The following is a 12,566-nucleotide window of genomic DNA, read 5'->3' on the forward strand; positions in this document are numbered from 1 at the left end:
ATAACACACTTTCTGCATTATAGAAAATAGTTTGCATAAAATAATTTTATGCTTATAAACCAGTGTTATTGTAAAAGATACAATAACACATTTTTTGTTTTATTCTAATATTTAGATAAGCTTGAATTATTATTATATAAACCTGTACATTATAATTATTTTTTATGTTTTAATTCAAACCCGCATCATTTAATATACTTAAGACACCCTTAACATTGTACAAATATATTTTTGAGTACCAATTATATGGTTCATAACACATATAACCAAATAATTGTGTCAAAATACATTCAAGATTATCTAAAAAATAATCCAAAAGTCTTAAGATATTCAACATAAACAAAACATTCTCACAATAGTCAACAAAATAGTCTTAAACAGTTGCATATTCAAAAGTAAAGGTAGGAATTCATGATCTTCCAAATGCTAGCACACCAAAGTCTTCCAAATAAGATTTTCTTTTGCACTTGACTTGTTGAATCTGGTAAATAAAACATAAAAGAAAAACTAATGAGGTCATGAAATATCATATCATTCATCTAAAATAGTCAATAATGCTATCATATTCTTGGATTGCATATCGGTTAATGTTGAACAAGCATTATATAATCAAATAACCAAATAAATACCTCTTGGAATAACCTATTGAGAAGACCATGCAACTGTTGATCCAACAGCTTCTCGTATAGTAAGCATCGCATAGTTAGGACGAAATAAATAAGCACCAGGCACAACAGCAACATCAACCCATACACGCATAAAATCTGGTCCAAGAGGAATTCTGTGCACCTCTAAGTCTAGATCACTAGAATCCCAACGGCCTTTAGCAATAATTGCATCTGACCAATTGAGCAAGTAGCAAGCATTCCTTGCTTCTGTAAAGTTATGGCCTTTTTAACTCCAACACTTTGCAAAATTAATTTTGAAAGCAATATATTAATTTTTGTATTTGTTTCCTTAAAAAGAAAGAAAACAATTTGAAGATTTACCTTAGGAGAAGGAATATTGTTGGATTGTGGAATATTGTGGAACTGCCCCTAACATTTTGTTGCTCTACCGCCCTAATAAATGGGTTGTTTAAAGGGTTGACTTGCCTAACTCAAAAATTACATATAGAAAATTAGACACATGTTTGTTTATGACTTTGACTTTATGTATTTTTGTGATAGCACTGTATGTTTGAAATTTATTTTTCTCTCTCAATATATATTAATTTCCTAAACAGAAAGTTAGATTCTTAATCTGAAATAAAATCAATACAATTGACTATAGTTTTTTATGTCTCCAATATAATAGAATTATTAGTCACTCGTGCATATAATACACATATATTGTTTGTTGGAATGATTTATATATATTTATGTATATGTTATAGTACTAGTACATTTAACTGTTTAAAGACAGCTAGAATACATAGAATGATTAGTGGTTAAATTGAGCTATAAAAGCATGCATTATATTATAGTAAATATTGTGAAATTTTTTGATGAATTATTAATTTTGGTGCATGAGTTAAAGTTTAACTGAGGAGCTCAATCACTTGCCACTTGGTCCATGCAGCAATCAAATAAATATTGTGACATGTTATCCTTCAGGTTTGTTGTAATTGAAGAACTAGTTAACTAATATTTTGATACTATATTACTCATATATGAAGGGAATCGTATAAGTCAGAAGCAACTTTTTTATATTATAGCTTAACTACCTACTACTGTATAGTACAGAACCAGAGGCAGGAAAAGAAAAAAAGTCAGTTTGTCTTTCATGATAAAATCTCTTCTATAAATAATGTTTCATCATATGATATATCCTCTTTATTAATAAATTTTTGTTTTCTTTCTGATGGGTCCTCTTTCTTTTAGTTAAAGTAAACATCTGTAATTTCTGAATTCATTAGTATTCTGACTTCACACTACAAAGAAGATGTCCATTATACAGATGATGATCTTAACAAGGAAAATGAGGATGGGATAACAATTTGTTTTACCTACAGAAAACATATCCTAGTGATGAGAATGAAGGGGTTTTTAAAGGGATGATGAGTGAGAGAAAAGAGTTTGAGAAATGCTAATGCATGAGAAGAAGGAGGGACCAAAGGACTTTACATAACTGAACATCACATGAAATATCAGTTGATATAATCCAATATTACTTATTAAATTATAATAAAAAAGAATCATTTTTAAATTTATCCACATATAAACACATCATGTGATGTTGTACACAAAGAACCTTATAACATTTATATGATTTCTAAGAACTATTAAAGAAATTTGTACAAAATTTATTCATTCATTTATTTTGTGTAAATTTAGGGAAACAATACAAAGTTGTAGAATATTGTAAACAGCAAGAAAGGCTTCTTGAAAGCTTCATTGAGATGGAGATCATGACTGAAATGGGTTGCTTCCCTGAAAGTCTATCTGAGGTTGTTGCCATCTTAGATTAGTTTTGAAATCAAAATTATTAATTAGTGAAAAGTAATTTTAATTTTCTTTATGTCTCATTTGACAATTATTACTTGAAAATAAAGGAGATTAAGTGATCATTAAGGAATGGACACAGATATATAACACTGCTTTTGAGTGTATTTTGTTCATTTCCCATATAAAAGCTTACCTAATCATCTATCAATACCAAGGAAAAAAATTTAAACAGCACGCAATAAATTTTCTTCCTTATATCACCGCAACACACAAACAAATTTTCCATAACCTACTTCTCTAAGACACACAAGTTTTCAACCTTCCGTTATCACCGCAACACACAATTTTAATCTCAGAACCTACTTCTCTACGAATGAATATTTAAGATATTCAAACTCTTTGTATGACATTAATAAAAGAGTTAAGAGAACGTACTTCTGTAACTCTTGCAATTAATAATTAAGTTAATTAACTTTGCAATGCTCCTCGCCAATTCGATCCACAACCTAAAGAATATAATTAATACCTAAAAGATTAATACAAAATTAAAATTAAATGATACAATAAAACCATAAAATTCATGAAATTACTTGTTACGAGTCTTAAAATCATAGACTATATTCATTAATGGTTCAAACTTAACATAAAGAAACACATTCCAACTCAAATGTCCAAAAAAATCATCATCATTTCCGTTCATTCTATCTTAAATTCAGCTACTAAAAAACTAAAATAAACAATATTTCAGCAACTTAAAAACAATATTTCAGATGTTTTGTTTATTTATATGCTGACAAAATGAACTTTCTCAGTCATATTTGATAAAATTGTTTCATTGGGAACCTTGATATCCTCCTAATAGGAATGAAAATCAGCCAAATTAAAAGCTTGGACAATCATAAATAATTGATAAAAGTACAGCCACAGATACATAATTTAACTGAATCTTAAATAAATTATGGTAGCACTGAGAAGGTACCTTATTATAAGTGTACACCCTAATTATCCACGGGCTATTAGCGAGCTGAGGAATGGCATAAGTATATATCAGCCACATGGATGATATGTATCCGAAGCTGCTGTTACCAGGTCCCACCTCTTTAGCTCGAGGTAACCAAAGGCTTACTAAGGTTACTAAGGAGTCGGGTCAGAAGTATGGACACCGTGGGCTAAGAAGACATCCAGCTCGAGGTACGAGCTTAAGTTGGCAGCTGTGACCCCTTATAAAGTCAACCACGCAATGTAAACGTGCATATATCAGACATCACATGTTTGATATATCCCTGAATTCTCGGACACGCAGCATAAACGTGTGTGTTCAAGCACCCACGACTGGGTTGGGCCGTGCGGCCCATTATCCCCCTTACCTATTTATTAGACCACACTTCATTTGTCAGGTTTTAGGAATTAATCATGAATGTCACAGAAGTGACATGATGGGTAAGAAGGTCACGGGATGACCCCCCTTGCCAACCCCCAGGTGCCCTCTCCTATAAATATGGAGACCCTGGGAGTTGCAAAGGGTTGGATTCTATTGTGTAAAGAAATACCCTGTAAAGAATACCAGAAATCTAGCAATAATATTGGCTGGTGGAGTAGAAGGATTTTAACCTTTGAACCACCTAAAAAAGTATTCGTATCACCATTTTATTTTAAGATCATTCATCTGTTACGGTTCGTTACTTAGCACTAATCCCATTCTCTTATTCTATTAATTACCTGTTGGCGAAGAACCGCGTCAACAGTTTGGTTCTTTCATTGAGAGTCTGTTAGATTGGTACTATCGCAAATACCCAACCATGGTGGTCACTCGCTCAAGACATGGTAACGAGGCGGACCAACATGATGGGCAGTAGGCCCATCATGCCGCCATCTCCGATGATCAGAACCCTGACGTTCAACAGTGGTCGGGCAAGCAGCCAATAGGCCAAGATGACACTGGAAGTTCGGCTCCCCGGCCACCTAATCCGAACCTAGATTTCTATACGGCGGTAGAAATGGAGAAAGCATAGTTGAGGAGTCAGCTGGCGAAAGCTAACCAGCAGATTCAAGAGGTTTTGGCTCGACTACCCCCTCTTACAACCGACAATAACATCGAAAAGAGGCAAGGCGAGACAAATAAGTCCCACTGGGGTAATCGGTCCAAGCCTAGTCGGTCGGCCAGACCCCCGACGTCCAACTCTACTCCTACATCGCACCACCGGGAGGCCACCTTTGAAGAACTACCTAGGGTTGAGCAGCAGTACAGCCAATCGGTCCGAACTTCAACTCCCATCTCACTTCAACCCTCGAGTGCGCCCAGGAGGGCTCGAGGGAATTCGCGAAGGAGATCCGGGGAGGGCTCACAGTGACAGCCCATCCCGGCCAGCCGTCCTGCACCCCGCTCAGACAGCCGAGCGCAGGATCCGGAGGTTGGTAGAGCTGAGCGGCCCCGACCAAACCTAATCCGCCCTGACGGGACCAGGATTGCATCCCCGGTCAGGCATCCTCCTTCACCAATAAGATATTTGTCTCCTCCTCGGCCAGTCCGAGATATTCCAGCTTATGGGAGCAGTAGGAGAAATCCACCTTCCACTGGGCCTTCCCATCGTTGCAGGGCGCCCAGAGAAGTCCCGAATCCTCACCCCCAGAGGCGGGCTCCAAGCTTCTCAAATGGGAGCTATTGGACCAGAAGTCGTTGAAGTGATCTTTCTGGCGGAGACCTGCGCCAACGCTTGAGCTCGGCGCAGAGTCCTCAAGACGCCCCGAGGGACGACCTCCGAGATCATCTAAACTCTCAAAGAGGAGACACGGTGGGAAACGGCAGCCGTGCTCGCCCAAGGGAAGACTTGTCTGAGGTACGCGACAGAGGGAATGTCCCATATAACCTATCTCAAGATAGGAGGGACAATAACCCGCCAAACGTGTACAATGGATCCGGAGCTATTGAACTGCCCCGGAACAACCAAGGAAATCATGACAAAACCCTTGAGCGCTTGGCTCAGATGGAGGAGCTGATGAGGAAGCTCCTATCAGAGAAAGAAAAAGACGAATATGATTCAGGGGACGAACTTGAGCTCTTCGCCCTCAGCATAGCAGCGATGGCGTATCCACCTGGATTTCGTATGCCGCACTTGTCCAAATTCAACGAAGACGGGGATCCGTCAGATCATCTAGGTATGTTCAATACCTTGATGATGGCCCACAACATTGGCCTCGAGCTAAGATGTTTAATATTTTCCTCCACCTTGACTGGGCCGGCCAGAAAGTGGTTCAAACAGAGTAAAAAACAGTCAATCAGCTCGTGGAAAACTTTCTCTACTGACTTCAAGAGAGCATTCTGAGCTTCCCAGGCTACCCGCGTCAAGGCCGACACCCTGGCAAACGTACGGCAGCAACCCGACGAGCCTCTGAAGGCTTACCTGAGCAGATTCGCGAACATTGCTGCTCGGGCGAGAGACGCAGATGATAGCTCCAAGCTCATGGCTTTGAGGACTGTAATCCTCGTCGGGGGGGGGGGGGGGGGGACTCTGGAATGAGATACAAAGGAAGGGAGTCAGCACCATAAATGAATTCCTAAATAGGGCCCAGGGATGGATCAACCTGGAGGTGGCGTAAGCCTCAGCTACAGGGACCAGCCAGGTCCCTGAATAGCCCACTAGAGCAGGAACAGAGGTCGTGACAGCAACCCAGACCGTTACGCAGAATAACCAGTTTGGTGGAGGCAAGAGAAAGGGGAGCAGTGAGGGCAACCAGCACGGCCCAAAGAAGAACAAATTCGTAGAAAAATTTAAGCCGGTCTACGCGACCTATACGGAGCTCATCCACTCTAGGGAGAACATCTTCCTAGCAAATTCTGCTCGCCTCCCCTGGAAGAAGCCGGAGCCGTTTAAACACCAGAAGGGAAAGCGGGACCCTTCCAAGTTCTGTCGGTTCCACAACGACATTGGCCACAATACCGATGATTGTAGGCACCAGAAGGATGAGATTGAAACCCTCATCAGAGCCGGACCTTTGGCTCAGTATGCGCAGAATAGAGTTCCCGCAGGCCATCCAGCTCCGGAAGTCTCGGTCAGTCAGCCCGGGTCCCGGGTAGATTAGGACGTCCCTCCTCCCGTGATAGGAGGAGAGATCTCCACGATCTCTGGAGGTCCCCATCTGGCTAGCACGAGCAGAGGTGCCCAAAAGAGATACGTCAACGAACTTAAAGCTCATAATGGAGTGGAGTTTGTCCCCGACCAGCATCTACCAATGCAGCGGCGATTGGAAAGGCAACCAATCATATTTACTGAAGAAGATGCCAGCCACGTCCAGTTCCCTCATAACGACCCTCTGGTCGTAGCAGTGCAGCTCGCCAATCGGAGGGTTAGGAGAGTGCTGGTCGATAATGGAAGCTCGGTAAACCTACTATTCCGGTCCACACTAGAGAAGATGGGTTTATCTATCACCGAGCTGAAAGCAACCTCCATGATGCTTTATGGATTCTCTGGAGAAGGATCGGCGGCAATAGGAATGATCTAGCTGCTGATCACCTTGGGAGAGGGACCTCGGACAGTCTCGAAACTCCTCGAGTTTGTGGTCATCGATTGTCCCGTTGCGTACAATGCCATTTTGGGTCGACCTACGCTTATAGCTTTTGAAGTCGTTACCTCCATCCGCCTCCTTGTGCTAAAATTCCCCTCTTCCACGGGGATATGCACGGTCTGTGGTGATCAACTTGCTGTCAGGGAATGCTACAGCATTTCTATGAAGGGAAAAGTAAAACCCGGGCAGTTAACGATGACCGTCCAGAGTGGAAATGAGGAATCTCAGGAACCTTTGCCTAATCCCGAGATTGAAAAACCTCAGAGTGTCGAAGGGGAAAATATCATCTTAAATGATGATATTGACCCCAGAGTAGGCGAGGATAAGTCCGAGATCCAAGCTATAGAATAGCTCGAGGAGGTAAATATTGATCCATAAAATCCCTTGCGGATGGTTAAGCTCGGGAGAAACCTCTGTGGCAAGAGGAAGGCGGAGCTGACCAAGTTCCTGTAGGAGAACCTGGATGTGTTCGCATGGTCTCACGAAGACATGGTGGGAATCAGCCTGAGTGTCATCATGCACACCCTCCATTTGGATAAGAGTGTGCCAGCAAAATCCCAGAAACAGAGGCGCCTAGGAACAACCCGAGCTGAAGCCCTAGAAGAGGAAGTAGCTCGGCTCAAAAAGTGCGGCTTTATCCGCGAAGCTAAGTTCCCGGTCTGGGTCGCGAATCCTGTGTTGGTCCCGAAGCCCAACGGGAAATGGTGGACCTGCATCGACTTCTCCGATCTGAACAAAGCTTTCCCCAAAGACTGTTTTCCCTTGCCAAGGATCGACCAATTGGTAGACGCCACGGCGGGGCACAAGCTCATGTCCTTTATGGATGCGTACTGAGGCTATAATCAGATCGCCATGAATCTAGCGGACTAGGAGCACACTAGCTTCATGACCCCAACTAACGTCTATTGTTACAAGGTCATGCCATTCGGGCTGAAGAACGCCGGTGCTACATAGGAGAGATTGGTGAACAGGATGTTTGCCAACCAGATCGGGAAGAACATGGAGTTGTACGTTGACGACATGCTGGTCAAGTCGAAACCTGCCGATAACCATGTTTCCGACCTGGGAGAATGCTTCAAGATACTAAGAGAATATGGCATGAGGCTTAACCCACAGAAGTGCACTTTCGGGGTCGCATCTAGAAAGTTCCTGGGTTTCATTGTCAACACTAGAGGAATCGAGGCGAACCCCGATAAGATCAGGTCATTGCTCGAGCAACCCTCACCTCGGTCGCGAAAGGACGTTCAAGGCCTGACATGAAGGGTGGTAGCCCTTAATCAGTTTATTTCTAAATCCACCGACAAGTGCCTGCCATTCTACAACCTGCTCCGGGGGAATAAGAAGTTCGAATGGACAGAGGAGTGCGAACGTGCCTTCCTCGACCTGAAAGAACATCTAGCCGAGCCGCATGTATTGTCCAAACCAACGGTCGGAGAGCCTCTTTTCCTTTACCTAGCTGTCATAGAAGATGCAGCTAGTGCCGTGTTGGTCCGAGAAGAAGACCGGATTCAAAAGCCAGTCTATTACATCAGCAAGAGGCTTCTCGGGGCAAAGTCCTGATACCCGTTGATGGAGAAGATGGCATTCTATCTTATCACAGCCTCCCGAAAGCTCAGGTCGTATTTCCAGTCCCACTCAATACATGTCATAACCGATCAACCTTTAAGGCAGGTTTTGCAAAAACCTGAAGCATCGAGACGTCTGTTGAAGTGGGCTATTGAGCTCAGCCAGTTCGAGATTTTGTACACTCCGTGAACTGCAATAAAAAGCCAAACCCTGGCTGATTTTGTGGTAGAATGCACAGGATTCTGAGAAGATCCTGTGGAAGATTCACCCCAGGTCACCTCGGTCCAGGCGTCATGGAAGGTCTTTGTAAATGACTCATCTAATGAGAACGGCTCTGAGGCTGGAATCATTTTGATATCCCTAGAAGGACATAGATTCCACTCGACATTGAGATTCGGATTCAAGTCTTCCAACAACAGGGCTAAATACGAAGCTTTATTGGCCGGGCTAAGGGTGGCCCAGGAGCAGAAGGCCAGCTCCGTTCAGTGTTTCAGCGATTCCCAGCTCATGGTAAACCTGGTGCTAGGTGAATACCAAGCACGGGGAACCAAGATGGCTGCTTACCTGGCCGAGGTAAAAGTCGAGCTGTCAGCATTTGAACGGGGCTCAATCGAGCAGATACCTCGGGAGCAGAATGCCAGCGCAGACGCCCTCACAAAGCTCGCTACCTCCGGGGAGACGGAGACTTTTGGGGTTGGTACCGGTAGAGTTCTTGGAGAAACCAAGCATAGAAGTCGCGGCAGAGGTCAAGATGATCGACGCCAGACCGACCTGGATGACCCCCATCTCCGAGTATCTCACCGAAGGAAAGCTACCTGAAGAGCGTAATGATGCACGGTGGGTACTTTACCAAGCTCCAAGGTATACAGTGGTAGATGGGATGCTATACCGACGTGGGCACTCTCTACCCCTCCTACGATGTGTTCTGCCAGGCGAAGCAAAGACCATTTTACAAGAAGTGCATGAGGGTTTTTGCGGAGATCACACTACACAACACCAAATATCTCTTTCCATAACACAAGAAGATAAGATTATTTAAAAAGTATTATAGTTAGAATGGTTAAAAAGCGGTAAATTTCAAAACCAAATGAAAAAAAGGCGGCACCTTTAGGAACTCCCGCTACATTTTGGTCTGACTATAATATAGTCTCTCTCTACTTTTTTCACATGTAAAATAAAATAAAATAAAGAAGAAAGAAACCCTTTCTCCCACCTGATCCTTATACTTTTCTTTCTCCCTCTCTCTATCGCATTTTTTCTGCTAGGCCCGAACGACGACGGTAGGGGCTCGGGGAATGGTGGTCAACGGCGACAAGGGGGTCGGGGTCGGGCTGTTCGGCGGCAGGGAGCTCGGGGCTGGGCTCGACAACAACGACTGGTGGCTTGAGGCTGGTCTAGACAGCAACGACTGGTGGCTCGAGGGCTGGGCTCGACTGCGTGTGGGGGGGTCTCGGGTCTGGGCTTGATGGCGCAGGGGCTGGGTAGGACGTGGAGGCTTGGGGGCTCGTTGGGGCTGGACGGCGCGGAGGCTTGGTGGCTCGTTGGGGCTGGACGACTCAAAGGCTCAAAGGTACTTTTCAATTATACTTCTAAAAGTTTTGCCCTTCAGAATTCACCATGAAAGGTCACTAATTATTAAATTAGTTTGGGTAGAGAATAAGAATCATCCATTCATGTCCTCAAAGTTTCGATTTTGGAATCATTCTCTGTCTCCATCTATATAATATAAAACATATTTTTTTTTTTTTACTTTGATTCTTTCTTTTGATTTTGGTAATGATCATTCATATAAAGATTATATATATAAGTAAATATACATTCAAATTCCTAGTGTGTAATTGGATAATTTATATTTAGATATATGGTTGTATTTATTGATTCGTATGACTTGGTTAAATTTGTTATATGGAGAGTAATGGCATTCTAAGGAATTTGTGCGTTCTAAGGAGGGAGTTGAGACGGCAACAGCGCTTAGCATCTGGAAGAATGTGTGATATTTTCCAACACAAGAAGCTTCCCAAAAAAGATGTAGCAGCACTCATGAATGTGAAGACTAGAAGGCTTGCTTGCAGTAGTCGAAATGTGAATGCGGTAAGACTGCTAAACAACTCACATATGTATCTTTTCATTCATCCTTATCCATACTTTTTCTACTATGCATTTGTTATTACTTTTAGGATCTCTAAAGCTCTGTTTGATAATTGGATTCTATTGAGAGAGCAGGCAAATCATTTTTTGTTAAATCTTAAACTTTGTGGTAGGAAAATGTAATGTATATTGATAGTATTTAGAATGATTATATTGACTATGAAAGATACAAATTTCAAAATAAAGTTTTATATGGTTAGCTTTCTCTTTCTTTAACTTTTCATTTGTCTTTGATATTTTTATCTTCAAAATCTAAGTATCAAGTGGAGCCTAGTTTTTTTTAAGTTAAGCTATTTTCTTATTTTGATTTTTCTTGTATGCATACAGGCCTTTCATTTATTTCACACTTCCTGCCTCATACATTGGGTTCTTCTATGTGAACTTGAAATGCTCACAAATCAGCCAGATAATGTAAAAGTTAAACGAAGATCTCGAAGAAAAACTGCGGCCAAGAACAATGAAATGCAAAACGATAATGATATGAAAGCTCTAAGGCCCCAAATAAATTCTGTATTATGTCCGGAGTGCCAGGGGACTGGAGCAATTGTCGACAAGCATGATGAGAAACCAACGGTTCCTCTTTCAAAGGTTTGTACACCTTCCATCTTCCTTATGCTTACATCTTTTCTCAAATACAACATTCTGCTTTGATGATAGAAGGACCTATCAGGAAACCATTGATTAAAATCTGCTTAACTCTGATAATAATAATCAAAAACCAAAAATCTAGGTGGGAAAGAACTTTTTCTGTTTGACTCAGAGGATGATCTCTACTTTCAGATGTTCAAGTACAAGATAAAAGTGAGTGATGCACACAGAGCATGGATGAAGAGTCCTGAAGTATTGGAAAATTGCTCAACAGGGTTTCATTTCCCATCCCAACTTGAAGAAAAGCGCCAGGTCTTTCTCAAAATTCTGATCAATATTTGCTTTTAAATGAAAGGCGGTACTAGTAGTCATGTTATTTATTCTTCTTTTTCTTCTCTTTATTATAGGAAAAGGTGAAACAACTAAAGTTGCTGCGTTTCTATGGAGCTCATTACTAGAATTAGAACGTGGAACATCGGCCTGCGAAGGTGGGTAATGAAGGAGCAACTGTAAGCTATTGTGGATAAGTACAATGAGATTGTATATATACTTGTTGACTGTTGTGGTGATCTAGTCTAACACAGGTCTACATACTGACATCATCTGCATTGTAAATTAAATCTTACTATTCTCCAATGCATATATGTATTTTATAATTGTGCAGTCTCTCTATTTTACTATTCATTTTGTTCTTTGTTATGTGTACTGTTGTAGAGTCCAAGAACTTTACTTAGCTAATTATTTAGTAGTATTATAGTATTATAGTATTATCTTTGTTACTGTGGATATTTTGGTTCAGACCGGGAATTATTTGGACACTCATAGTAGTACTTGTAGATTTTCTAAGTTTAACCTATAGTTTAAGAATATTAATTTTAACCTAAGGTTGATTAATATGACTGATATTAAGGATTATATTTATTGTACTATAAGGTTTAGATATCAACCAATAGGATTTTAAGCACATGTTATGAATGGTGATTAAGGATTAAGTATTTTTGAGGATTAAATTTAATAAGGAGTAAAGTTTGAATGTTATAGGGTCAGTCAGCAGCTTTGAATACGTTGAGGGCTTAGTCAAGGCTGTTTACTCCATTCAAACTTAGCTAAAAATGTGTAATTTCGTGTTTAAATATTCAGCGTGTGCCGATATATCGCAGCTATAAGGGGCGATATGTCGCAGCACGTAGATACGGAAAACACGAAACGATGCACGGTCGCCTCGGGCATACTGGCCCAGGCGATATATCGCCTACAGGGGGCGATATATCGCCT

At 41.4% G+C, this 12,566-nt stretch overlaps 1 protein-coding gene across 1 annotated transcript; it reads left to right on the top strand.

Moving 5' to 3' along the window:
• The first annotated feature begins 10,460 nt into the window (after positions 1 to 10,460).
• LOC133832475 (uncharacterized) lies at positions 10,461 to 11,947 on the top strand. The gene is made up of 4 exons (XM_062262814.1): positions 10,461 to 10,646; positions 11,031 to 11,291; positions 11,484 to 11,598; positions 11,660 to 11,947. Exons 1-4 carry the CDS (start codon positions 10,461 to 10,463, stop codon positions 11,785 to 11,787), a joined length of 690 nt encoding a protein of 229 aa, XP_062118798.1. The 3' UTR covers positions 11,788 to 11,947.
• Positions 11,948 to 12,566: the final 619 nt, after the last annotated feature.

Source organism: Humulus lupulus, chromosome 4, assembly GCF_963169125.1.
Source record: "Humulus lupulus chromosome 4, drHumLupu1.1, whole genome shotgun sequence".
Classification (NCBI taxonomy): Eukaryota; Viridiplantae; Streptophyta; class Magnoliopsida; order Rosales; family Cannabaceae; genus Humulus; species Humulus lupulus.